This window comes from Cydia pomonella, chromosome 6 (genome assembly GCF_033807575.1).
Source record: "Cydia pomonella isolate Wapato2018A chromosome 6, ilCydPomo1, whole genome shotgun sequence".
NCBI lineage: Eukaryota > Metazoa > Arthropoda > Insecta > Lepidoptera > Tortricidae > Cydia > Cydia pomonella.
In genome coordinates, this window is record NC_084708.1 from 9,911,184 (window position 1) to 9,939,179 (window position 27,996).

General features: G+C 39.3%; 1 protein-coding gene across 4 annotated transcripts in view; it reads right to left on the reverse strand.

Moving 5' to 3' along the window:
* LOC133518910 (histone-lysine N-methyltransferase, H3 lysine-79 specific) overlaps nt 1-27,996 on the reverse strand; it is a 50,505-nt gene that overhangs the window by 8,062 nt on the left and 14,447 nt on the right. For 3 of the 4 annotated variants that reach the window (XM_061852694.1, XM_061852692.1, XM_061852691.1), the window contains exons 3-12: nt 21,144-21,282; nt 9,149-9,289; nt 8,691-8,876; nt 7,689-8,117; nt 6,751-6,896; nt 4,751-4,920; nt 2,514-2,674; nt 1,816-2,043; nt 1,213-1,419; nt 98-535 (exon numbers count right to left, since the gene is read on the reverse strand). In XM_061852694.1, the coding sequence (XP_061708678.1) occupies nt 98-535; nt 1,213-1,419; nt 1,816-2,043; nt 2,514-2,674; nt 4,751-4,920; nt 6,751-6,896; nt 7,689-8,117; nt 8,691-8,876; nt 9,149-9,289; nt 21,144-21,282 (2,245 nt within the window). The remainder of the gene's footprint in view (nt 1-97; nt 536-1,212; nt 1,420-1,815; nt 2,044-2,513; nt 2,675-4,750; nt 4,921-6,750; nt 6,897-7,688; nt 8,118-8,690; nt 8,877-9,148; nt 9,290-21,143; nt 21,283-27,996) is intronic. The other variant, XM_061852693.1, reaches the window with a different exon arrangement.

The window sequence follows — 27,996 nt, forward strand, 5'->3', positions numbered from 1 at the left end:
ACACAACTTTCCCAGCATTTAGTACCGCAAAATAACTCATAAGTTTGCGTATCATTTGCTTACACATGATAAACTAAAATACATATTCAACAAATACCTTCTTGCCCGCCTCGATCTGCCGTCCGGTTTCCAGTATCTTCTGCGCCAGCAGCTCCGGGTTTTGCTCCTCTATCTTGCCCATGTCGGGCACGTCGGGCCACTCCTGCGAGCGCGAGCGGTGCTCTCGGGACTTGCGGGGCTTCGAGTTCACCGTGTGGGGCTTCACAGTAGCAACGGGAACGGACGGCGCGTTCACCTTCTGATGCTCGCTCGCTCTTTCCATTTGGATTATTTCTCCTTGTAAATGTCCGACTTGAGCTTGCAACCTCTTCCGGTGAGCTAGCGTGGCCGTTATCTCTCTGAGTATGCAGTCGTGCGCTATGTTTTGGGTGATCTCGATATCAGGTGGTATGTGGCCTAATTGGCGATACTTTTCTGTTATTTCAAAAGTCCGTTGTTTAACGAGCATAGCCTGTTCCGCCTCTATATTGTTCACCTGTAACCAAGATAAGTAAGTATAAAAATAATTCCCGAAGCACGAAATAATAATATTATAACACTGCAGCAACAAGAAAGTAGAGGAGCACCCCTCAAAAATACCACCGCCCAAAATATACGCGAAAATAAGATCAGCGCAGCACGAGACGCGATGCTCGAATTTGCTTTACAAACTGACCACCGTAATGTTGAAAAATCCATTTAAAGTCCCCTCGACGCTCAAAATTATGTATGCGTTGCTTTTCAAGTTTAAAGTAAGTACCTAAACACTTTATTGTACGAGAAAAAAGAAATATTGATTACATCAGACAGAACATAATTGTGTAGTACAAAGGCGAACTCATCCCGATTTACGTATAAAGGACATTAACTTCAAGATTTTTAATCAACTTTATGTTTATAATTTAATATGACCTGTCTGACCTAGTGGGTAGTGTAGTGACCCTGCCTATGAAACAGATGGCTACACGTTCAAAACCTGGTAAGGGCATTTATTCGTGTGATGAGCACAAATATTTGTTGCTGAGTCATGGGTGTTTTCTATGTATTTAAGTATTTATATATATAAATCGTTGTCTATTTACCCACAACACAAACCTTTCTTACTGTGGGACTTAATCATAAGTAATTTGTGTAATAATGTCGTATAGTATTAATGAATTGAGTATAAAGTACCTGGTGTTGCAGCTTGCTGGCCTTGCTCTGCAGCTCCTTGTGGCGGCCGACGATCTCCTTGGCCTTGGCCAGCAGGTCCACGGTGTTGTTGGCGTGGATGCCGAGCTCCGTCATGCGCGCCTTCAGCAGCGCCACGCTGTCGCTTATTAGCACGTTGATCTGTTTGTCGAGTTGCGACGCGCGCGATTTTAGCCTTTGGTTACGCTCCTGCAAGGAAAACATGTGTTAGCAGTCGCGGCTTACTCTTTTTAATACGCTTACATATATTACCTTCCTTGTACAAAAACTAAGTAACCTAAAAAATTATATAAAATGTTGCAAGTTGATTTTAATAGCCATATTGATTTGAAACTTTGCTAATAAAAATAATATAGACGACAGTACAATAATTTGATACCATCGAGCTGATCTGACGATGGAGCCAGAAGATGAATAGTGGAACTCTTCGGTGGCTACTAGTAGGCCTCTTGAAATTGGATTCATACATAATTCGTTTTGGTCATCACGTTTAAATGGAAGTGTTAGGTGCACTCAGCAATAAATGTGTTTTAAAAATGTAATTATTGACAAACAGAAATAGTTCTAAAATATAATTAGCGTTACCTTCTCCTTGTCGATCTGGTGCCGGATCTCGTGGGCGAACTCGGGCGAGTTCATGCGCTGTATGAAGGCGAGGTACTGGTCGCGGAACATGTCGAGCAGCAGCTGCAAGCTGTAGGGCGTGTGCGGCGAGCGCGGGATGTCCAGCTCCGAGTGCAGGCGCTCGGCCGACTGCAGCCCGCCCAGGGCCGACAGGCGCTGGCCGACGCAGCCTGGCGGCGGTGCCGTTTCCTGCCACGGGAATTATGGTCAGATGTTGAACAGTCAAGTGTAAAAATATGGGTGTACACATCTTACTCAAAAATATGTCCCATAGCATCTTATTCCAGTGTAATAAGAGCGTAGTACCATATTTATGAGACGATTTATTCGATACATATTTTTGCACTTGACTGAACATATGGAGTATAAGGAAATTTGGGATCTTGTTACCCGACAGCGCGGGGCAAAGGAGAGAAACGTGTTTCTACACTTAAAATCACGCGGTATTAATTCTCATATTTTTTAGCAAATGTGTAATAAAACATTAATTCAGCAGTTCAATCGTCCTGAATGTCCACTTTACAGTATGTAATGCTAGCTGAATTTTATCACAAAATGAGTGTTCATTGAATGGTAATATGGGTTGCATTTGTAGCAATAATGTCCTCGGGAGAGATCGGTAGGAGGGCAGTGGTCGAAGTATCAGTAAGTAGAGTTACCGCGCCGCTGCGCTCGGTGGAGGCGAGGGTGGTGTCGTGCAGCAGGTCGAGGCCGGCGATGGCCTGCGGCGCGGCGCGGCGCCGCTTGCTGCTGCGCGCCGCCCGCCGCCGCGCGCCGCCCAGCGACGCGCTGCGCTTGCTCGCGCCGCGCCGGCTGCGGTCTGCGCACACAACACACACATTCAACGTTTCACACTCCCGCAGGGGCAGGGGCAGGGGCATTCCGCGAGAATATCGCTTACGAAATGCTTATTGCCTTGTATGCCAGCTACCTACTATGTAAAAGCGTAAAACACGAAAATATACAGCAGAGCAGACCAATTTTAATAACAAAACTTCCGTGAGACACATACATATTAAATATATTCAAAAGGGTCACTCACGAATTTTAAATCGAAAACGCTCGATATGTTTCACTTCGTATCGAACTCGTGAGTAGCCTGCGTTGACAGATCGGCGCGGGAGAGAAATACGTGAGTGACCCTTTTTAATATATTTAATATGTCAGAGCAGACCAAATATATTGTTTCAGTATTTTCACAAGTATTAGAAAATCAGCCAAGAGCATGTCGGGCCATGCTCAGTGTAGGGTTCCGTAGTTACCTTTCTGTCAGAATAGGCTAAATGGGGGCTATTAGTAAGTATCATGTACATTACAAGCATAACGGAGTACCTTCACAGCGCTTTGTACGTCTTTTTATTAAAAATAAAAGACTTTACATTAACTCAATAGCAGCTGGATCGATCATGTTCGCTATATTTATTGAACCCATGGTTCAAAAGTTAGAGTTTTTCACACATCTTTTTTTTCTTCCGGAACGATTAATTCCGAAACTTTATCACTTTATCAAAAAATGGTTGTCGGAGACCCTTATTTGTTTTGAAAGACCTATGCAATGATACCACACAGCATTGAGTTAAAGCAAAAAAAAATATATGGAGGGTCCCCAAATAAATGTTTTGTGCCAAATTGCAGCTTTTTAGCACTAACGATCACGGAGCAAAGCCGCGGACAAACAGACTGACATGGCGAAACTATAAGCAAAGATACATTGATTGAGTAAGATGTGTAAAATTTGACAGGTAAACGAGATGCTGCTGTTACAGCTTCATACATTTTGCAGTTACTCTGATTGTCAAAATTTGTCGTTTGACAATTCAGTGACCGCAGTACAGCGCCACCTGTGTTGGATGTCAAACTAAGGGGCACGTACTACTCACTTTTTCCTAGACTTTACCTTTCTATAAAAATCAATACTCTTTGCTATGAGGGTTCCTAGTTGACTGCGGAACCCTAAAAAATGGGATCCACCGAGCTGGGTCGGGTCGAGTCAGCGATGCACGAGCACTCGGAGACGCATCGCCCTCGTGACAGCAAACCCACGTCACCGAACTGAGTCAGTGACACTTGATGATTTCAAACAGAGCCACCCGCTTTTATAAGGGGTCGACCCCGTGCCAAGCTGAGTAAGCAGCTCAAATAAGAAATTTAATTACTATTAAATATAAATTGAGGATCAATTTTTCACGGGCACCCAGCGTCGTCGCGCATGTAAAAAATTATGCAGGTGTGCTATAATTCTTTGGTTAAGAATGGAAATGAATTAAAATTTGATTAAAACTACAAGTAAAATTTGGATTTTTTTCTAAATACAATTTATTACTAGTTTCACAAATCATATGATATGAATAATTTTCCGGAACATGACTTTTTGGGAAGGTTAAGGAAAAATATTAACAATACATACATACATACATACACTACAAATTGTAGGTACTACAGTCATCACCAACAGTACAGGTAAACAAGACGCGCCATGGAAGACTTTTCCAAATAGAGGTTCATCTCTATAGTTTTGCGTTAAATCTGTCACAGTCTAATTGTTCTGTATATATATTCATTTTTGTTGAGCCATTAAAGCCACCCCGACACTGAACTAGTCTCCCGAGCGTCGGCATCTAGTCAAGAGGCAGTTGACTAGACGCCGAGGCTCGAGAGACGCTAGTGTGCGGTGGCTCTTAGAGAATTTGTAGATACATTTTGATCCCTCTACTTTTGATGCTGACTGTACCACATGATATTTACTATACACCAACTCACTCTCAAAAACCAAAGTTATATAAAAGTGATACGAGTCATCGGTAGATGGCGAAGTGGCCTACCGGCCGGAGCCGGAGCCGGAGCCGGAGTCGCAGTGGGCGCGGGCCCGGCAGGAGGAGTGGGAGTGGGTACTGACTGGAGTCGGAGCTGGAGGCCCAGGGCGCGCCCCACTCGCGCGGCGCGGGCTCGGGGCCGGGCGCGTCGTCGGTGGCGGACGAGTCGTCGTCGCTGTCGTCGCTCGAGCGCCGCGCCGCCACGCGCCGCTTGGCCGCCGCCGCGCGCGCGCGCGTCCGCCCCGCCTCGCCCCTGCGGACACATCCCACTTACTCGCATTCACACGCCACTGTGAGGAAGCCGGAGCCGAGATCACGATCGTTTGTCGATAAACGTCAATGGAAATGTAGAAATGGAGCGGCCTGACAGATCCGAACAAAAAATCATGTGATCGTTTGTTTCCATACATTCGGTAAGTTTCTACTGGCGTTTTCTACGAGCGATCGTTACGATAGGCCTCCGATCTACTATATATATTTTTTTTTTTTTTTAATAATAAAAATAAAAATTATATATTTTCAGATTCCTCCGATCCATAGATTGTTAGTTACAAGACACTTATAAAACTACATTAGTAAACTATCTTATATTACAGGTTTCATACAAATATCTATTTCTTAGGTCGTATGATATGGAGTTCGGTATAACGGCGGAGAATATCCGAATCCCACCTCTCTGCTATCATTCTCAGGATGCTGTTTGCGCTCCCCCTCATCCGCCTCACCACAGATGCCGTCTTCTTCCTCACTATAGCATAAAAGTCCTCTACAGCGGCATCGGCAAACATTCCAGAGGCGCTACAGAATCGAGGCACTATATCGAAGCTATTATGGGATAGTAGCTACTGCGAGGTCTATAGTTGACGAAATATAATTTGCACCGATTCGTCATAAAACTTTATCTTTACGAATACAAAAGGACAAAAGAGGGGTGAAGTGCTTTGCCGCACGTCCCATCCATATAATGGGAATAACAAGTTATGATACATTGTGTTTCTGGGATAATATCGACACGTTATTAGGTAAATTAAACTTTTTCCGACACAAATCGTATTTAAAAAAGTTATTCAAATCAACCCATTAGCGATAACATTCATAGGTGCAAATAATACTTCTTCGACTACACGATAGGTTACTCTATGAAGGCGTCCTACTGACAGCATTAGCTAATACAAATGAAATAAAAACGAAAGAAATTAAATAAATATACTCATAATACTATCTAGTATTTTTACTCCATTTCTTTTGATCATCGAAAACTGATGTCATAGTCTGTATGGTATTGTCAGTTAGCGTCAAATATATAATAACGGCCAAAGGGGCCAAAAAAGCCTGTTACAAAATATTTAGCCACTTTGGCCATTTCTATCCATTTGATGCTAACCGACTGTATCGAGATAATAAATAAAGAGCTAATCGCTCTGTCATCGGCAGTGGGACGACTGTCCTTCGAAGCTTTCTAAATCGTAAATATTATAAGCAATCTAAGAAATAAGCGGGAATTAAGCAAGAAGATTAAGGGGAAGTTGTCTAAAGAGTCACCCACCTCGACCAAGTCGACCTTGAGTCGCCGGCCGATGATGGTGCCGGTCATGTTTATCGATAAAGAAAAAAGAAAACATTAATCTCTCTCTAACATCACTTGATAGAAACAGATAGATGTTTTGTCTTGTCTTAGATAAAAACGATCGTACCCTTGTGATTAATTATATCCACAGTAAAACATTATTGTATTAGTATACAAAATATACAGATAAATTAAAATGCAATTTCGAATAGAACGGATCTATCACAACGGTCGCTGCAATAAAGCTGTCGTGTCCTTGTTCACTTTTCTATACAAGATCTATTGACAGCGAGCTGCAAAAGTGCATGGCCGCCTTTGAAGGAATTCCATCCAAAATGCGTCTATGCAATTTTGCCGCTCGCTGTGCTTTAACCACGTCGGCGTCGCCGTGTTAGTGCAGGGGCCGCTCAGTTCGGAATCGCACCTTTCATTCGAGCACAGCAGCGACGGTCGCATCGCTCAGAAGTCTGCTATGCGCACAGAAGTACGGAAAAGAGAAGATTATCTAAGTCTGACCTGACTGCGCGGGGCCGGGTGACCTTGCGGCGGCGCTCGGGCAGCGAGGCGGAGCTGTGGTTGCTGTTGCCGTTGAGCAGGTCGGGCGTCGGCTGCCGCGTCGGCGGCGCGCTCAGGTTGCGCTTGCCCTCCTCCTCGGCCGCGCCCTGTACGACAAACGTGCACTGTGCAGGGGGAGAACGCAACACTTCCCTCGTAAATAATCATTTTAACTAAGCCTTGTAGAAAAATGTCGCTAAGTGTAAGGCCTGAGTGGACGCTCGAAGCGGAACGTTCGGCGGATCGTGCAGTGTGGCGTCGGGCTCACAAGTGATGTGAGAGCAGCGTGCACTAAGGCCGCTCCTATACGTTTGCATTTGTTTAACATGCACGCTGCACGCCCAACTCGAGCGTCCACTCAGGACTTACACTAAGGTTAAGGGCGGGTTGCATTTGCATTTTAATTTTAAAGGCCGATTAAAGGTAAAGATGGTGGGAATGCTAGCCAAAGGCATTCCCACTGTCCTACAATCAGCTTTTGACGAACGAAAGTTTAAAATGACCTTTTGTTTCATGTAAAACAGACCAGATATTGTTTTATCAATAATTGTATCAGTATTTGATATTATATGTGTCTGTGTTTTGTATCATATTCAATATAATAGAATATAAGTAGAATATAATTTCTATAAATACGCATACTCATTGGCTTCTTATAATTTCTTAAATTATCAATAATTCATATGATGTCAAAAATAATGATGAAGGTAAAAACAAATTTAATAAATATGTCAATACCATATTATACATTTTAATTAATACAATACTACATTAATTAATTTAATAAAATGAAAAAAATATTGTGCGAAAACCATGCATAATGATGTGCGTTTAAAATAATTTAAAAACTCATATAAATAAAATACATTAAGTAAAATATGATGTGATTGGAAACAGACCCTTTTGCTGACCTTGAGTTTCGGATTTTTCAGTCTTTGAAAATATCTCTCCAATTTGGTCCTATCTATAATGTGTAAATAGTAAGAGACTGGCTTCCCCGTCCACGACACGGAGCCCTTCAGCGGCGACATGACGCTGACGTGCATGATCGTGCCGATGTCGCTGAGGTTTCTGTCCGTTATCCTAAAGTTGAGTGGGCAAAAGCTTTTGGACGACACGATCTTGGCTCCGTCCTTCAAGTCCGCGAATCTCTCCTTGAGCTGATGGTCCACGTGGGGCCCGAAGGCGAAGTTGTTCACGAACACTATCGTCGCGGCGTTTATCTTTTCTCTGTGCTCGTCCATCAGAAAGTCGCCCTTTATTAATTTATACTCTCCATACTTCTTGCCATACCACTTCATCCACATTTTGAAGTTTGAATCCATACACTGGAATTTAAACAAAATTATTATTTTTTGGCCATTCTAAGAATATAGATTAAAGTATTTGTAATACTGGTATCTGCTATGTTACGTTCAACTTTTATTTATAACATAGGAGTTAGTTCATAAGTAAAAGTGTGTTTTGTACATACATAGTTATAAATTGGTTCACAAGTCTTTAATCAGCATTTAGATTGTTATTATTTCAATTTTCACTCTAACTTCCCGTACTACATGGCAACCCTGACATGACCTTTTATGTATATTTTTTGAGCAACTAGGATTAAAAAGAATAGTAGAGATTTCTTTAAATTGTTTCTCTAACTTCCACTTCTACATGGCGACTCTGCCGTAACTTTTTGGTTCAATAAGGATTAGACATGACAACTTTCCGTAAAATGCAGTGTCTATGACCTAATAATATTGTCTTACTTTGCATTCTCCTGCCCCACGCACGCGGCCAGGTCGACGAACACATCATCCGATGAGATGTCGGTCTGATCGATCATTTGAGCTATCAACTTCTATGACACCTCACCGTCAAAGTGTCGATGTATAATGACTTGATGATGATCTTACCTCCGCGTATTTACTCGGCACCTCCGCCTTCTCAACACCGAAGCAGATCCGGCAGGGGGTCGCGGCCGCCATCTGCAGCACGACCTGCCCCACACCCGAGCCCAGATCCACGAACACATCCTCCGATGTGATGTCGATCTGATCGATCATCTGAGCTATCAGCTCGTATGACGTCTCACCGTATACCTGCGTGATATTAAAATGTTGAGTCATAAACTAGCGGTAAATGCGTATTCGCTTGTTTATTACGTAAGCTAATCGACAAGAGGAAACATCAAATTTTAGAGATCAGCATAGTTAACAAATAGTTTGCTAACCTAGAACTTATAACCTGTAATATTGGAAAATGGGTGTAGTGTAGAGATTTTAATTAAAACAAAACAAATGTGAGTCTAAAATAAAATCATGCATTTACCTAATAGAAAGCATAGGCATTATAGTAAGATAAGATAACAGACCTCCGGTGAGAAGGGCTCGTATTGATTTAACTTGTCCGGGTCTGCGACGGCTTGGTTATACGTCTGCTGGAGTATGTGTTTTAGCAGCCCTCGAGATGGATACTTGTTTAAACGCTGTACTGGCAGTGATGTCCCCTTCTCCTGAAAAGTATGAGTACACAATTAAAACTAACCAATAATCGTAAGAACAAATCAAGTTCTATCATCTGGTTCCCCGTGATACAGGCGAAGCCTATTGCAGAGACCGCTGACATATTCTGCTATTTGTCCTATAGAAAATAAACTTACTTATATTTCTAGTTAACGATAAAGGCCTACGATTAGACGTTTTGGTAGTTTTATAAATTGAATTGGTAATTCTGTTATAAAAACATTTACTGCCTTGACATTGATTTTGTAACGTTACACCTAATAAACCAGTATCGGAAAATATGATTATTTCAAGACAAGAGCAACCAAGATTGCCTTGAATTATCAAGGTTATACGCAGATCTTATTAATCATTACTGACGGCTTGGTATAAAAAACGCAGGTCATTAACATTATCACAATCACGTTGCGCCGAAAATGTCAGACGGGCATGAGTTTACGTCAGATCAATATATACACGTGTATTATGGACCGTTCCTGCAAAACTCGACACTAATTAAAAACTACATCTTCCTTAACTTTTTTTTTTAAAAGTAAATCTGTTATTTTATTCGCTATTCGTAATTGCGCTGAATAATCGCAACCTGTCAATCATTTATTAGAGAAACGGGAACTTTTTTATGACTTTAGTTTTTTTTAAGTTATAAATACATAAAACCGCCTCACTAAATGCGTAAAATAACCTCATAATATCGACATATAGTGAATTTGTGAATAAAGTTAAAATTACATTTCGTTCTAAAGCTAAAATCTACAAACGGTCAGAGCCCAGAGCTCAGTAGTTTTGGCCAAGGATATGCTGCTAAGCCAAACGCATTATTTTACGAAGAAAATACGCGTACTTCAGCACAAATTTGCGTATTTTGGTTCCAATTTTTGGATAGACTAGATCATTTTGAGCTTTGGTTGACTCTTGACTTCTCAGGTCATAGAAAAATAAGAAATATTTTGTTATACTTCGGTGTTCAAAACTGGTTAGTATGAGACTAAGGGCCAGTTGCACCACTACTATGACAATTAATTATCATCACCCAGCAGAGAACTATGAAAAATCTCATCGAACGATTAAACGGTGACAGACGGTTTGATGCAACCGACCCTAAACGTTGACAAATTTATTTTTGTCACCGGTTCACAATCTTCACATTATTAATACAACTATGTAGTTTTTCTTCTCAATTTGATTCACTATGTACTTGTGGTATATAAGCCAATATAGTATTTTATCTGAATGATTGACGCACGCTCGTATCAACACCTACAGCGATCGTGACCCCGGTTCAGGCGGGGCCAGTAGGACACTTGATTTATTCGCGCGGACATTTTAGCATGATTCAACGTTCAGGTTAACTACCCAACATCGTCGATAGTATCATACATAATAAAAACTTTAGCTAGAAACTACGACGATCATTAACATGCGTAATGAACTGTGAATATTCTTGACGCTTCAAGCATTACTTATCATTATCTAGACATAATCAAACACGGTACCAAAACCGAGATTCTATTAAGGAAACTAACTGTTAAGTGATAAGGTTTAACGTCACATCACATAGGTATATATAGCCGAGTGTATATTTAGCCAGGCCTGAAGAAAATCAATAACGGCCTCCATAAGCTGCGGGCGTTCCGTTCCTTCCTCCCACAGGCTGGCCTTGTGATATTCTTTGTTTGTTTACATTCCACAGGCATTTCATTCAGTGCAGCATGCTTACCTATATTGTATAATGCTGGGACGGACTGAATTTGCAACTTCAGTCGAGCTCCGCTTTCCTAAATTTAAGTATTGGAATCGTGTAATTTATACAAAGCGCTTTTAAAATACTCCCACCTTCCTGTTTACGCGCGTTCCTAAATTACCGCATTTTTCGACGTTCCGGCTTTTAAGGAGGTTGAACATTCAACTACCTATATACTTTATAGTTAATTATATTATGTTTTTGGAGTTTTTGGACCAAATTCAGTGTTTCATTGTCATTGTCATGACATACTCTAACGCCGTGTCTGTAGTTTAAAACCCATACTATAACCATGATATTTTTTAATCAGGCTCTTTTATGTTGACTCAGTCTACACAAACATAGTTGACATCACCACTACAGTGTTACCAAAATTGTCAAGTGTGGCATTTTTTCCAGAAATAACATAAAGGTCCCTTTTCAATAAACAGCGCTGTTAACATAATAGAGGGTATCAAAAACCTAATATAGTGGTAAGGTGGTGTAACGTAACCCCTTTCTATCCCTACACCAAATTAGGCGTGGGAGAAAGGTTACGAAACTACATAGGTTAGGGGAATCTTATGCCATTGTCAAATATTTACTAGACTATAGAACTTAACAAATAAGCAAATAACCGATTCAACGGTATAACTGTTTAACGTGAACCTTTTATTAGAGGTTCTTCTTTGTGAAGGTTTGTAAATTATACTTACATCTCGTCATTAGCAGTACGGTACTCTGAGTACCATATTTGATTGCGTGCGTTACTGTAGTATCGGCCGATGCAAGTGGGAAGCGTGTTCCAAGTCGTGTTATGTAAGTTCCACTAGAAGTTTGTTTAATCGTAGACTACTTTCCATGGACTTCTCATTATGAGGAGTACAAGAAGAGTGTCATAAGTGATGGTGACCGCGAAGTTCACGAGTCGTCTATGGCCATTTGTAGATACGTGATCTTTGGTATAAAGGTATAATACAAGTATAGTTTAGACCACTCAGTTTGTATTGTTTGCCATTTTATATCGTAATAGCCCTAGAACTAATTTTTCCCGGATATTTGTAATGTGTCCTCATACTAGCGATGGTGAACGCGAGGTCAGCGATTTGTCTATGCTCCGTCTAGCAGGTACGCGATCTGTGGTTTAATACATACAAGAATAGTTCGACGGTTAGGCGGCGCTAGTGACGCAATCATCCGTAGGTACCTGCGTAGGTACTCGAAGGGCCGTTCCGTTGCCCAAATAGCCCATTCTGTATGGTTGGCGCTAAGAATTGCGTCACAGCTAACCGATGAAAATTAGAAAGCGGCTCTCACATCAAATCATCACTGCATGCACAACGGTTTGAGGTTACAGTCGTTGAATGCAGGAAAATATGTATAACAAGCAGGAAATGGCACCTAAATGAATATACATATTATAAGACAGAGACACGCACGAGTCCAGTACATATGTGTATTTATAGTTGATGGATTTAGTTTGTGTTTCGGGTTGTGTCCGATGTTAGTAAGTAAAACTGTGCGGGAGATAGAGGAGACATTGTAATGCTATATTTAAATACGATTTTAGGATATTTTAAGATCGTAGTGGGGAGTTTTGTAGCTGCGAATATAATTCAGTAATCTCAGTAGTAGGGAACCGTAAGAGTTAGTAATTAGATATTAGGAAAAACCTAAATTGGACACACATGTGTCATCATTTATACTACGGAAATTAAATCATTTTTTTTATTGAATCTTTATTATAACCTTACAGTAAGGACAACGTCAGTAATCACCCAATATGCAGTAATCGAAATGAGTATTATAAACTAGACACTAAAATATCATATTCATCATTAAGTCATAGAGATAAAAGTAATGCAACAAAAAGGTCCATCTCTAATGCGCGTAAATCTCGCCTAAGCTACAATGGCGCATTAAAAAAAAGGTCATTAACACTACGTGAGACATTCGCATTCGCTCAATATTGCGGTCATCGCCCCCACACGCGGCCCACAACGAAATCAAGTCTACCGATATCGCCACACCACTTTTAATTCGTTTCATTATTCATCTATCCCACACGTGAAATGGCTACGGGCAGCGCACAAAACATACACAAAAACGTAACTCAATATTAATATTCACACATGTGTTTGAGTGGCATCATCAAAGCATGACGAATATTCTCAAACGATTGCTGTATAAACTTTCTGCGCAACAGGGTCACTAAACTTGAAGATCGACAGCTAAGTCGTCTACTGAGTTTACTGAATAAAACCTAACTGTTTTAGCTCGGTAAGTTCAATCCAACTAAATGGCTGAAAACCGTGTCAAACGACACTGCACGCTGGACTGACTAAAATCCGCAACTTGGATATAAAATGTTTACCCATGTTTTGTCAAAGAAGAAATTTCATCTAGAAAGTATCGAGTTATTTCATCTAGAGAGTATTGATTAATCATAAATTCTATCGTTTATTGCACATTGAATTTACGCTTTAAAAAAAGGTTAATAGACCCTACTTGTAATTACTGTAATTAGCATGTGAAAATACTTTCTTGGGCCGTTGGGTCTTTGTTTTTATTTTAATACGTGTAAGTATTAACTACCGGTTGGCGGAAAGTAAAAGTGTATCGTTTAATCAACAGGTGCATCGCTTTATGAGAAACTAGTTATGTCAGGCAACTTCCTGCTTACCAGCTAGGTAATTAAGTATCCATTTCTACATGCTTAAAATAAATTGTTTACTTTATTCCATTATTGACTAGACTTTGATCACGTCGTTTGTTTTGTTTGACCTTAGAAAATGTCAAAGATGCAAGGAACAAAACAGAACAGACGCAGATATGTATGTATGACATTGTCAGTTAGGAAGCTAATTGTAAACAATATTACTGTTAATGCATACAGAACCGACGTTGGCACGTATACTCATTTTAGTCACGCATCTGAGCGTGCTATAGATAGACTCAACGTTGGGTTCATAAATTGTATGCATAGGCAGGAATATTATACTGTTGTGATTTTAGCCTATAACTAGAAGTTCCATGTGACGATGAGAAATGAGATGTGCAAGGGGTATAAATAGAGTTAGGTCGCTTGCGTCTGCAGCGGACATCGATCGCTGCGTCGTCGCCCGCCATCTTGGCCCTCGTGTTTCCCTGCAGCCCGCGCCCGCGCCCCACTGCTGCTCCGCGCTGCCCCACATTCACCGCATCGTTTCGCATGGCTGTAGGCGCACGGCGGCGTGTTTGTTTCTTGTTCTAGCAACAACTCTACGACCATCGCTATTTTTATGGAATCCTCTAGGTCCAAACTTCCACATGATTGAAGGGATTTCATTATATTTAGCTAGATTTACTGGAAGTAGTATTTACCGTTACCATAAATCTTCACCTGTTTGAACACAATAATTTAAGAAAATACTAGTATCTGATCTTTATATAGAAATATTTATAAAGGGGTATAGTTAGGTTTAGACGAAGCCAGTAACGCTGGCGCCAGTGCCAGACCTCAGACAGGCGGGAATAGGCAAGGGCTCTATTCCCGCCAGTGCTGGCTTATCTTGAAAAACTGTTTATACGAGGCCAATAACAGTGACACAGTGAAACTAGCAGCCAGCACTCGCTAGCTAGCTTACTAGCTTCTGATGCCTATGTGACGTTTTATCAAAGTACAATGTTAAAGTAGTCTGTATAATTTTATAAAGGCAATGTACAGGCGAGGCGTTCGAACCATATAACATGTCGACAAGCCAATTCAAAATGAAAGAATGATATTTCAATGGCTATATTGGCACCACAACAGTGGAAAATTTACTTAAGCACCCATGTTTAAAAAATACAAAACGAACGTTGTGAAATGTGTGGACATACAAATGCGGGAAGTCTGTAAATAGATGAAGGTGACATTGAAGATGTTTCCGCAACGCGCTAGGCACGGCGGTACAGCCGCACGGGACAGTGTTTCCAGGCGATAAACTCTACTTATTTAAATCGAGCGTTGTCTACTGATGAAATTATTGATTATATTATAAATAAATGTAATGCTATGTACCTACCTACTAGGTTTATGGCACACACAAATAAAACAAAGAGTTCTACACGCACTGTGACTAGAACTTAAGTAGGTACCAAATAGGAAACAAATTCAATAAATAGCATATTGACAAAATTTATTGACAATATTTTTTCCCTCGGGTTAAATATTTTTTGTTACTTATATGCTGTTTTGCATAACAACGCAGTGAACACGTGACAATATTTATTTCGAATGAAGTTATGTTATCGTTCACAGGGAGTAAAAATTACCTTCCCGCCCCGCTCCAATGACAAGGGAATAATACAAAATACATGTAGTACCTATGTATATCTAGCTAGTAGACCGTACAATGTATCATCAATGCATTAACCGACTGATAATACTCGCTAGGGCAAACTACTGTGTAGGTATGAATAGGTACATGACTGCGAAGGTGAGCGCAGTCGACTCGACCTTCCGCGATAACAACGTTAATAACTCACGATAACACCCTGAGAGCTACGCACGACAACATGTTAACATGAACATGCCAACTTTCAAGCTAAAGGTATAATGTAACATAAAGGCCAATGTTCACGCATGACGTATGAAGTATTATTTAAATGAATAAAACTAGTAGGGCCAATGTGATCATAATCGATGGACCTGTTTATAAAAGACATGACGCGAATGACAAGGGAGGACCGGTGCCGACGCATCGTCTGATCGACGCAGACGCACCCGGCTTCGGCCGGCCTCTTGTGCAGGTATAACTTAGCTCTACTTTAATATAAACTTTAATTAGGAGGACGGCCCTTGAGGTCACGATCGAAACGGAAACGCTAATGAGGTTTTTTGTTTGATACAGGATCGAATCGACCCGACTTTGCATGTGTAGTTGTGTACTACAATGGCTACCAATTATCATCACTGAACATAGGTAGAACTTTGGAGCTTAAGTTACATGAGAGTTCCAATAATTCAGATTATTGTTTAGATTGGTTAATAACTCAACTTATATTTTTATTATTGTATTACATTTATGAAATTAACACGCGTATATTGCAAATTGACATTTCCAGAAAGTGTAGTAAATACAGACTTAAGCATTAATATGGCACCTGTGACGTAATTTCAATAACCTAGTTACAGCGCTCCAGAAACGTTACGAAAGAAATTAAGAGGGAAGAATAGCTTGCGATCCTAGCGAAATAACTGTATTTTTTGTATGAAATTCCATTTTGGGAGAAAACTTTTTACAGTAAGTAAATCTTAACAAATCACTTTGATTTTGATGTCGATCGCTTCAGCATAATATATATACTCGTATGTTTATTTTTACTTTCACTTAATTTTTTTTGGGTTAACTATTTAAAAAAAGCGGCCAAGTGCGAGTCGGACTCGCCCATGAAGGGTTCCGTACCATTTATGACGTATTAAAATAAACTACTTATTACATCTCTTTCAAAACAATTTTCGTTGGAAATTTGCATGGTAATGTATATCATATATTTTTTTTAGATTTTTCATTCTGTTATTTTAGAAGTTACAGGGGGGGGGGGGACACATTTTTTCACTTTGGAAGTGTCTCTCGCGCAAACTATTCAGTTTAGAAAAAAATGATATTAGGAACCTAAATATCATTTTTGAAGACCTATCCATAGATACCCCACACGTATAGGTTTGATGAAAAAAAATTTTTTTTTTTTTTTAAATTTTTTGACGTATTAAAAAAAACTACTAACTAGATCTCGTTCAAACCAATTTTCGGTGGAAGTTTGCATGGTAATGTATATCATATATTTTTTTTAGATTTTTCATTCTGTTATTTTAGAAGTTACAGGGGGGGGGGTCACAATTTTTTTCACTTTGGAAGTGTCTCTCGCGCAAACTATTCAGTTTAGAAAACAAATGATGTTTATTTTTTTTTTTTTATTTAGGATCACCAACAGACAATACATCAGAGAAAAAATAATCTGTAGCTTACATAACATTAAGGGTAGATGTTTGTCCAATTATAGGTAACCACAGCTTATTCCAGTATCTTAGGATTAACAATATAAGTACAGTAAGACATTTAGACTTAAGCTATTAATAAATAAAATTTAACTAAAATTTAACAAACTTCAAAAGAATACTTAGCAGGAAATCATGTTAATTGAATTAATTAATCTGCATTTTGCGACAGAAAGTGACAAATTAACATATCATTAAAAACAATACGAAGGAGATGAAAATACAATACAATATAAATGTAAAGGTTGCAGTCTAACCTAGCATGCATATTACCGTCTCTCGGAGTCCTGGGAGCTGAAATGCTTAAGCACTTTTCTTTTAAAATCTATAAAGCTGTCACTAAGTATATCTGCCTCCAAGGAGTTCGGGAGATGGTTGTAAGTTTGATAAAACCTAGATAGCGGCGAGTTGCGCCCCAAGTTAGATTTTCTTAGCCTATCTTTGAACAGCTTGTACACACCAGGGCGCGGCAATCTCGAAGGAACGGCAAAGTTAACCTTAGCAAGCAGTTCTGGGCAATCCACTCCTTTATGGTTTATTAATTTGTAAAAAAACGTAAGATCAAGCATTTTTCTCCTACTATTTAGCGTTGAAACATGAAAGAACTTAAGACGCTGTTGATACGACCGTAGCTTGTGTCCATTACGCGACACAAACCCTAAGTGTGTCAAAAAGCGTCTTTGTATTTTTTCTATACGGCTCTTATGGACTTCGTAGATAGGTGACCATATCTGTGAGCAGTACTCTAGAATGCTTCTCACTAGGGCAAAATAAAGTATTTTCCAAGTACGAACGTGCTTAAAATGTTTGGAGTTCCTTATCAGAAATCCTAACATTCGAGTTGATTTCATTATGATGCTATCATATTGAGCGTTGAATGTTAGTTTGCTATCCATAATAACACCCAAATCACGTATGGTATTTACTTTTTGCAACTGCTCTCCATTTATCTTATACTTTGAATCTATATTGTTTTTGTTTCGTGTATAGCTAATGTGGTAACAATTTTTGGGGTTCAATTCCATTTTATTTTCTAGGCACCTGTTGTATATTCTATTGATATCAGCTTGTAGAAGCAACCTGTCTACATCAGTTTTTATAGGCCGCACTATTTTAAGGTCATCTGCGTACAGGTATGGTTCCGAGAATGAACAAAAATTCACGATACTGTTGATAAAGATCAAAAACAGCAAGGGACCTAAATATCATTTTTGAAGACCTATCCATAGATACCCCACACAGTATGGGTTTGATGAAATATATATATTTTTTTAATTTTATGACGTATTAAAAAAAACTACTTACTAGATCTCGTTCAAACCAATTTTACGGTGGAAGTTGGCATGGCAATGTATATCATATACTTTTTTTAGATTTTTCATTCAATTATTTTAGAAGTTACGGGGGAGGGGGGGGGGGGGGGGGCACACATTTTACCACTTTGGAAGTGTCTCTCACGCAAACTATTCAGTTTAGAAAAAAAAATGATATTAGAAACCTCAATATCATTTTTAAAGACCTATCCCATAGATACCCCACACGCACGGGTTTGATGAAAAAATATTTTTTGAGCTTCAGTTCTAAGTATGGGGAACCCCCAAAATTTATTGTTTTTTTTTTCTATTTTTGTGTAAACATCCTAATGCGGTTCATAGAATACATCTACTTACCAAGTTTGAACAGTATAGCTCTTATAGTTTCGGAAAAAAGTGGCGGTGACATAATCGGACAGACGAATCTATAAGGGTTCCGTTTTTTGCCATTTGGCTACGGAACCCTAAAAAAGGATAACTTATAACATACTAGAAAATCATGGATAATGGAATATATTTAGAAGTGAAAAAACGTTTTCTCTTTTTGTATCGATCACGTGGTATACTTCCCTTTTAAGGATCGAATCACGTAACTCGTTTCACAAATTAGTACAAGTAAGTACACATCAAGCGCTTGGCAAGGGCTTTTCGTTGCGTAGTGACATGGCATCTTTCAATACAATTCTACCTGAGCCATTCATAACAGCATGTTGCTCAAACCGATGGAAGAAAGGGCCACGTGGCAGGTAAATCAATCTCAATTGCACTAGATACAATAGAGCCTACAACTGTTTGTTTTTTATTGTTTCCTTAGAACATCTGTTTACCGGGGTGCTTTGAATCACGTAGGCATTTTGAGAATATATGGATAAATAATACTTATCGCAAACTTGTAATGAAATGTTGACATGACTTACTTCAAATTAGGTCCGGAAATACTACATATCAGGTGCGATGATTGAAGATGATATGTAAAGGAATTTCATACAGCCTTACACACCTAGGCCTGTAAGGCAACCTTCTTTTGTTTTTAAACGTCAAATTATGGCAGGTCTTGGCATTCAACCACATAAAACCTAGAAAAATTCTGCCAGTATGCTTTTTTCTTTTTTTGTCTTTTTTATGGTTTTTTTTTATTTCATTTTTGTGTTTATCAAATATTATTTCAGGGACTCTTAGAGGGGAACGAAAATTTGATTATTTTTGCGCTAGGACGCACGGTTTAGGAGATACAGCCCAATAAAGTTTTTTTTTTTTCGTTCATGCAGAAATCTTTATAGGGCTGTATCTCCTAAACCGTGCGTCGTAGCGCAAAAATAGTAAAATTTTCGTTCCATTACTAAGTGCTGATGTATCCTATTGGTAATACTACTTGGATACAATCAATACTGATTAAATCCTATTTTTGGGGTACCACTAGCTAATTCAGTATCTTCGATGATTCGCTGCGGTCTTCTATTTTTAAAAATAAGGAAAACTCGCATGGCTCATCGTGGGCCATGAGTTCCAAAAGCAATGTTTATCGTCAAATAGAAGGTGAACGCATCCCGAACGGACGTCAAGTTATAGTCGCAACGTGCAAGTAGAAGTAAAAGTGAATAATTAAAGTAGTGTAATGGGAATAGCCCCCGGGTGCACCGGCCGACCGCCAGCCGTCTGCTGCCCTTAGCTTATAATAGTACGATATCGATCGCGCGCCGAGGGCGTAACCCCCGCCAGTCACTCAACAGAATTACATAAATGACTGATCTGCCTGTGCTTAAAAGCACAATTACACTCGCATAGCTTGTGTGCGAACTTGATGACGTTTCATTATCAGTTCATTTGATTTGAGATTATGACCTGAATAAACTCGTACAATAAAAGTTGACACGCCTTTTATCAGTAATATCTCAAGTAGCTGACCGATTTGCTTGTCTGTAACTCACAACGTAAGCTATTTTTCGTTGAATAGGTATACGTATGTATGTTTCTGCTATTATATTTACGTTTCTTTTGTTTTGTTTACCTGTCGTTATTTATTAGCTGCATAGTGGAAAGTATACCAACAGCAGCAACAGAACTATGTGACCAGGGACAACAGAATAGAGAAAACCTTCTATTACTTTTCGTCTTTATTTCAAAGACAAAAAGGTTCAAAAGTGGCAGAGCTTAGCTTTCCGCGAGTGTAAATTGGACGAACAATTGCGATGTATGTAGGTCAAGCAAGCAGCAGCTCGGGGCGAACCCACGCCCTGTTCGGGAGCTTTTCACTTTCGATAGCTGCCGCGGTTTCAGTGCGAGAATGCGAGACGAGAGTAGCTCGCTAACGCCTGAAATATGAATTGAGTGGAATGCGGGAGGGTGCGGGGGCGAGTTTGGCCATTGGGACAACTTCTGCGCGGAGGTCAAGCCGCGGATGACGCAACGCAACCCACAACACAGCCGTTATAACTACCTACAACACCAAATAACGCCCGTTTAATCTAGTAATAAGCCTGTCACGTGTGCTGGTTCAATGTACCTCTTACCTAACATGATTTGCTTTTGCTTGGCGAGAAAGGATGAAGGAAGAAGTTAATGAATTATTAAATTACAGTAGATCTCATTTACTTAAAGAAAAATTTGTCCGACTACGCATGAAGGAAGCAAGCACGAATATTGCATATACTTTGGTGACCAGGTGCCATACTTAAATGCTGGTTTAAATCCAGCTTGGGCACACGGGTTCATGTTTATTTTTTTAGTAATTGACATATTGTGACTGACATAAATGTTTAATAAGTTTTATATTTAGTAAAAATAATTACCAATGCGACGACAGAGTCGATGGCGCGGTTGTAGCGGTCGCAGAGAGCTCGCATGCTCTCGTACGAGTGGGTGTCGTAGTCGCTCAGGATGTTGTTCTCGAGGGCGGCCTTCATGTCCGGCACGTCGTCGCATACCCACCTGTACAAATAAATGTTCTATGTATAGTCATATAAACACAATCTGGTGGGCGATCGGTGTTTGAAACCAAAGCACGAGGAAGCAAAGCGCCGTAGCCCAGGTCGTAGTTCCCTTTCCAACGAGTCAATTGGTCTTCTATGGTTATATAATTGAAGAGGTTTTTGTGTATTTGAACTATCTTCTTAACATCAAACTAATTAAAGTGGTCCTTAGCACTAATTCATCGGCCAAAACATAATTAAATACCTAATAATAAATATACAATACAAATCCTCTTTATTGCACAACCTCAGAATAAATGTACATGGAAACACATATATTACACATACATTACATACATTACATGAAGATAGAGGTAAACAAAAGGCGGCCTGATCGCTACAAAGCGATACATCTTTTATACATCTTTGAGGTATATGGCACAGACTAGCTTTGTAACTACAGTTTCATATTCAAATACCTATAACTATAGGTACTGTACTTTTCTTTCGCCCTTATAAGACGTAGGTTTCTGGATAGTTAGACGTGTTCTAGATTATACGTATGTACACTATTATGAAATCAAGTGGTTAGAATTTTGTTGTAACTATTCTGGGTCTATGTCTATTCTGTATTCACATGGCACAAAAATCTTTAGTGAGAAAAGCTGTGTTTGTTAAAACACAACTGTTAAGTTAAATTTAGACAGTCAAATTGTGTCTACAGACTCTACAGACAGACGTTACTGGGTATATCACTTCTACATCAAATAAAATAGGGGCACCTACAGATGCAGATATTTTGCTCAGTTATTATCCCAGTTCGGAAACAAACAGGGAACCAGTTTTGTTCGATGTTAGCGTTTAGAAGAGGGTCTTCGTGACCTCTTCGCGACCGGCTCGGCACTCGCCCTGCCCGACCTTGATACTGTCCTCGATCCCGATCGCCCGGACTAATCTTATCTTAAATAGGTGACTTGAATACCGACAACGAATACTTTGAGTTACCATTTTTTTTATTACAAGATTTTTAGTAGTGAATTTATATTGCGCAGTATTATCTAGATTGGTAGTTTTTTTTTGCCTATATATGTTATAGTTATAGTCAAACTTAGAAGCTCCGGCGCTCCTAGGCTCCTGACAAAGTGCCACTTGCATCATCCCACTAACACGGGGTTATGCAGTTAAGAGGCTGTCAATACCTAAAGCGCGCACACTGTCTATTTGTATCGGAGTAAATGAGATAGCACTGTCGCATGTTACTGGGCCTGGGCAAGGGAATAATAAGAAAAATATTTAAATAAAAAAAAGTGGATTATTAGTGTAATATTTAACTCGACCACGGTTTAGATATAAATGTTTTGAAATTGTGATTTTAATTGCAGGCCCATAAGTCAAAACAATAAAGACATAAAACCGTTTAATTATGATTTTAAGACCAATCTTTGCAATTATTTTCTATCGAGCCGATTTCGTTCAATCGTGTATCGAGTACGACCACGGTCTTTGATTATAATTAATATGATGAACATATATTTTTCTTACTTGACTAAAACAAATAGTCTTTCTTAAAAAACTGTTTAAGTAACATCAATTTCAAGGACATTGGGTGTTGACAGCCTCTTAAACCCTGTGTCCAATTGTACTGATAACCACGGTAACTCCAGGTTTAACCGGTTAACCCCGGGTTAGTGGTTTTACTATTACCGAAATGTTAGACACATTTTCGAAAACGATTATTCACTTATACTAGTTATACTAACTAATAATATACAGCATATTGCTTATTAAAACGGTTTCCCTGTTCCCTATCTATTAAGAAGGTAACTCATAACGTGATAACCAATTTACCACGATTTTACAGTGGATGCACGCTTAAAAACAATATGCTGAAAAGAAGAAGTGCATTTATGTAATAATTTTACGACATCGATAGATTAATATAAAACGAGTACCCCTTTATTTAGGGTTAATTAGAAAATTAGGCTTTGTTACCTCTAACGTTGGGTATGTTCACAGAAAAGAGGTTAAGTCAAAGTACAAAAAATACAAGTAATAATAACCATGTAAACATTTTATTCAACTGGCGATGGAAATATGTATAATTACGTGTATATGTGAGATGTCTTCAACATTTGCAACCCTATTTGTTGGTTTTTTCATTGAGCTAAAATAACAATACGTCCCAAGTTGATGTAATATTGGGACCGTGCGAAGTGCATGGTGGGGGTAAGTAAAGCGATCCCAGCGCATAAGGTGGTAAAAATTAGAACTAACTGCGGATAGCATCTTTAACATTTCGTACAAGTTATATAGCTCGAAATGAAACATTAATTTACGATTTCTTCTAAAATAATCATTTAAATTGAATGGTGTAAGGGAACATTGTAATCTGGTATGAAATGTTTAATATAACTAACGCATTTAATTTGATAATTGTTAACAATGTATCCGTGTAGATAGCTTTGCAAATGCCACATATTACGTGATCTTTTTCTAGAAGTTAAGAATGGATATAGTAAGTTATCCTTAAAAGATAGACATTTAACATCGCGGACTTTTTTGTAGACCTATGAATGAGAAACAACCCCACCATACATTGTGTTGTTATAGCTCAAACGGATTAGGCAGCGTTTTCGATTAAAGCTCCTGACCTAGCCAGCGTGTTTTTTTCCGACAACATCGTTATATTTCAACCAATTTACACAAAACCTTAACAAGTTATATACCTAAGCCTTCCTCAAGAATCAGTCTATTGATAGACGTATGAAAATCCGTTCAGTAGAAGTTTTGGAGTAGTTTTATAAGATGTAGTGAATTGACGTTTTCCCCTGGACTTGCGGACGGACGCTAGGTTGCGTGACAGTCGTGCACATAGCGAATATACTGATTACAGCTAATGTTTCGATCGTATTGACCTTTCTTTTCTTTCTTCCTCGCGTTGCCCCGGCATTTTGCCACGGCTCATGGGAGCCAGGGGTCCACTTAATAACGTCCGGGAATAACATCGAGATAAATGGGGGTGTACTGCGATGATAAGATAATTAATAAATGATAAGATAAGAATATCTGTAAACATCTTAATGCGGTTCATAGAATACATCTACTTACCAAGTTTGAACAGTATAGCTCTTATAGTTTCGGAAAAAAGTGGCTGTGACATAATCGGACAGACAGACGGACATGACGAATCTATAAGGGTTCCGTTTTTTGCCATTTGGCTACGGAACCCTAAAAACTAAATAGGATAGAAATATAAAAATGTGCATTGAAAACCTAACTGCTTGGCAAAGAGAACAAATTGCCAAACGTAAACTATGCATCATTGAAGAGTTCCGTTCTGTTCATCATCAGCAGTTCTACTTCATCAAATGTCACTTCTACAAATGTAAATACTTGATTTGTTAATGAAAATACTAAAATCACTATATATATATGCCTTTAACATTTGAGGAGTTCCCTCGATTCCTCTTGGACCCCATCGTCAGAACTCGAACTTGACAAAAATTTGTCTTGAAAATCGAATTTGCTTAACAAACACAGCGAAGAGGACAAATCGCCAAACGTGGACTATGCGTCGTTGAAGAGTACCATTCTGATCATCATCAGCAGTTCCACTTCATCAAATGTCACTTTTTTAAATGTAAATGCTTGATTTGTTACAGAAAATACAAAAATCACTACATGTATGCCTTTCACATTTGAAGAGTTCCCTAGATTCCTCATGGATCCTATCATCAGAACTGAGTTTTGACAAAAACGGGACCAATCTGTATATATGTAAATTCAAACAAAAAAAAAAAAATTTCAAAATCGGTTCAGAAATGACGGAGTTATGGAGTAACAAACATAAAAAAAACATACAACCGAATTGATAACCTCCTCTTTTGAAATCTTGAAGTCGGTTAAAAAGTAAGCGTAGACGTGCACAGCACCCCTGTGGCCCTGTCACACCCCCCGGTTACGTGCACGTCACGCAACGCAAGTGCTGCGGAGTGCTGCACACGCCACGCAGGCGCACGCTGCAGCTCTGTCGTGCGTGTATTCTGCACATCCGCCGATATAAATTTGCGTATTTTTTCCTAGCCTCTTAAACGACTACCAATGTTCGACAGCAGTTTATCAGACGAAGAGGAAACACTCCTCTTACTTTAACACAAACTACTCCTGCGACACTACTTTATTCGTGTTATTATATTCATCTTACAAAAGCTGCATGCTGCTTGAACAATTTTGTAAAAATTATACACGGCGACATGATGCGAATGATATCAAATGTACTGACTTGGAATCAAAACTTGCCGGAAAATATTGAGACCGTGCGAAGTGCATGGTGGGGGTAAGTAAAGCGATCCCAGCGCATAAGGTGGTAAAAATTTGAACTAACTGCGGATAGCGTCTTTAATATTTCGTACAATTATATGGCTCGAAATGAAACTTTGATTTACGATTACTCCTGTAATATTCATTTAAATGGTGTAAGGGACCATTGTAATCTGTATGAAATGCTTAATATAACTAACGTATTTATTTTGATAATTGTTAATAATGTATCCATGTAAATAGCTTTGCAAATGCCGCATATTACGTGATCTTTTCTTCTAGAAGTTAATAATGGATATAGTAAGTTATCGTTAAAAGATAGACATTTAACATCGCGGACTTTTTTGTAGACCTATGAATGAGAAACAACCCCACCATACATTGTATTGTTATAGCTCAAACGGATTAGGCAGCGTTTTCGATTAAAGCTCCTAGCCAGCGTGATTTTTTCCGACAACATCGTTATATTTCAAACAATTTACACAAAACCTTAACAAGTTATATACTTAAGCCTTCCTCAAGAATCACTCTATTGATAGATGAAAGTCGTATGAAAATCCGTTCAGTAGTTTTTAGTTTTGGAGTAGTTTTATAAGATGTAGTGAATTGACGTTTTCCCCTAGACTTGCGGACACTAGGTTGCGTGACAGTCGTGCACGCTCCCAATAGATGCAAGGAGTCAAAACTGCCTTCTCTTCGTACTAATTCAAGGTCACCTATTTAATGCCGCCATTGCAATTAGTGAAAAAAAAATGTCCCATACTTGAATCGAGATAATTGAGATTTTTTTATCTACATATTTAAAAGGAGCCTTTATCAATGAGACATGTCGGCTCCGTTGGGCCTCTACATTACAGTTTCAATGTGTTACGTGTTGTCAAGAAAACTGTACACGAATTTCGCAGTTTTAGACAGGGGTTCCGCCAATATCGAGTGAAAAACCCCAATATCAGTTACTGCATAACCCCTAGCTTCAAATAGTTGCGCCCTCTTGTCTCGAGTTCGAACACGTTCCATTAGGAAGTGCTGTACATCCTCGACAGAGCCGCAAATATCGCAGTTGGGCGACTCTGCTTTCCTCATCAGATGAGCAAACATATTTAATGGAATGTGACCGGACCGAAGCCTGTGAGCACGTACAATATTCGCCCGGTTTAAGTCAGCCACTTTCCACCAAGGTATCCGAGGAGGCTCACATTGGATGGTCTTGTACCATATTCCTTTTCTTGCGATCTTGCATCAAAGAACTCCTTCCAGCGACCATACATTTTTCCTTTATACTGAGCGACTATTTCTAAGTAGTCTGAAGCAACATCAACCTCAGATCCCTCAGAAGCAGCCGCTGCCGCCAACCGGTCAGCCTCCTCGTTTCCCACCAAGCCGATATGTGACGGAACCCACTGTATTTTCAAACACCTTCCGCAATTTCGGAGCTTAGAGATTAGCATTAAAGAATAATCGACCACTCTCAAATCCGTTTTTTGTCAAGAATAGCCAACAATAGAATTTGTATCTACCTTTCCTCAAGATCATTGATAATAAAAAGTATATCACAATTCAAAAACAAAAACTACCCATCCGACCGCTTATCAGCAGAAACAAACGTAGCATTATATCTAACGTGTGCCCTATTATACCGCACACGGAAATAGAAAAGAAATTTGTAGAAATGAATATCACGCCACAGTGACCCATCTCTTTCCTACGTGCTGGTTTCAATGAAACGGGCTACAATCACATTCTAAGTTTCCCAAGACAAGTTTACGTAACACCTGAGGATTTCGCTCGGCTTCTAGAAAAAATGTCTATTGATTTTGAAGAAACAAATTACTGGATCTATTTTTCATCAGATACAATGACTTGTTTCATATGCAAAAAAGACGGTCACGTTGCCTCTAAATGCCCAGATAACACCAACGACACGAATGCTTCATACTCCGGAGACACAAATCTTCAAGTGTCCACGTCCACCCACTGAATCTTCGACAAATACTGATTTCATGGACTCCGAAGCAACAAAAGAAGACAGTATACCTAGCAATGAAAACAGTGATGAGGATTTTGACAACGTTTCCCAGTCCAGCTCAGATGAAGTTTACAAATCCAAGAGTGGAAAAAACCCAAGAGAGTGTTCTCTTGGGTTTTTTCCACTGATCTGGAATCAATTAATTGGGACCACTTGGAGAACTCCATAACCAATCCTTGTAAAATGTACCCACTATCTAGAAAACAAGTGAAAAAATATCTCACAGACACATATGGAGTTAAGGACATCTCAGAAATCACTTACAGTTACACAGAAGAAATTGATGCCCTGATTGATATGTTTACTGACTTCATACCTCACATCACTTGTCGTAGTGTTAAGAACAGACTCTCGCGTATCGTAAGCTAAAGCTCTTATCTGGCAGGG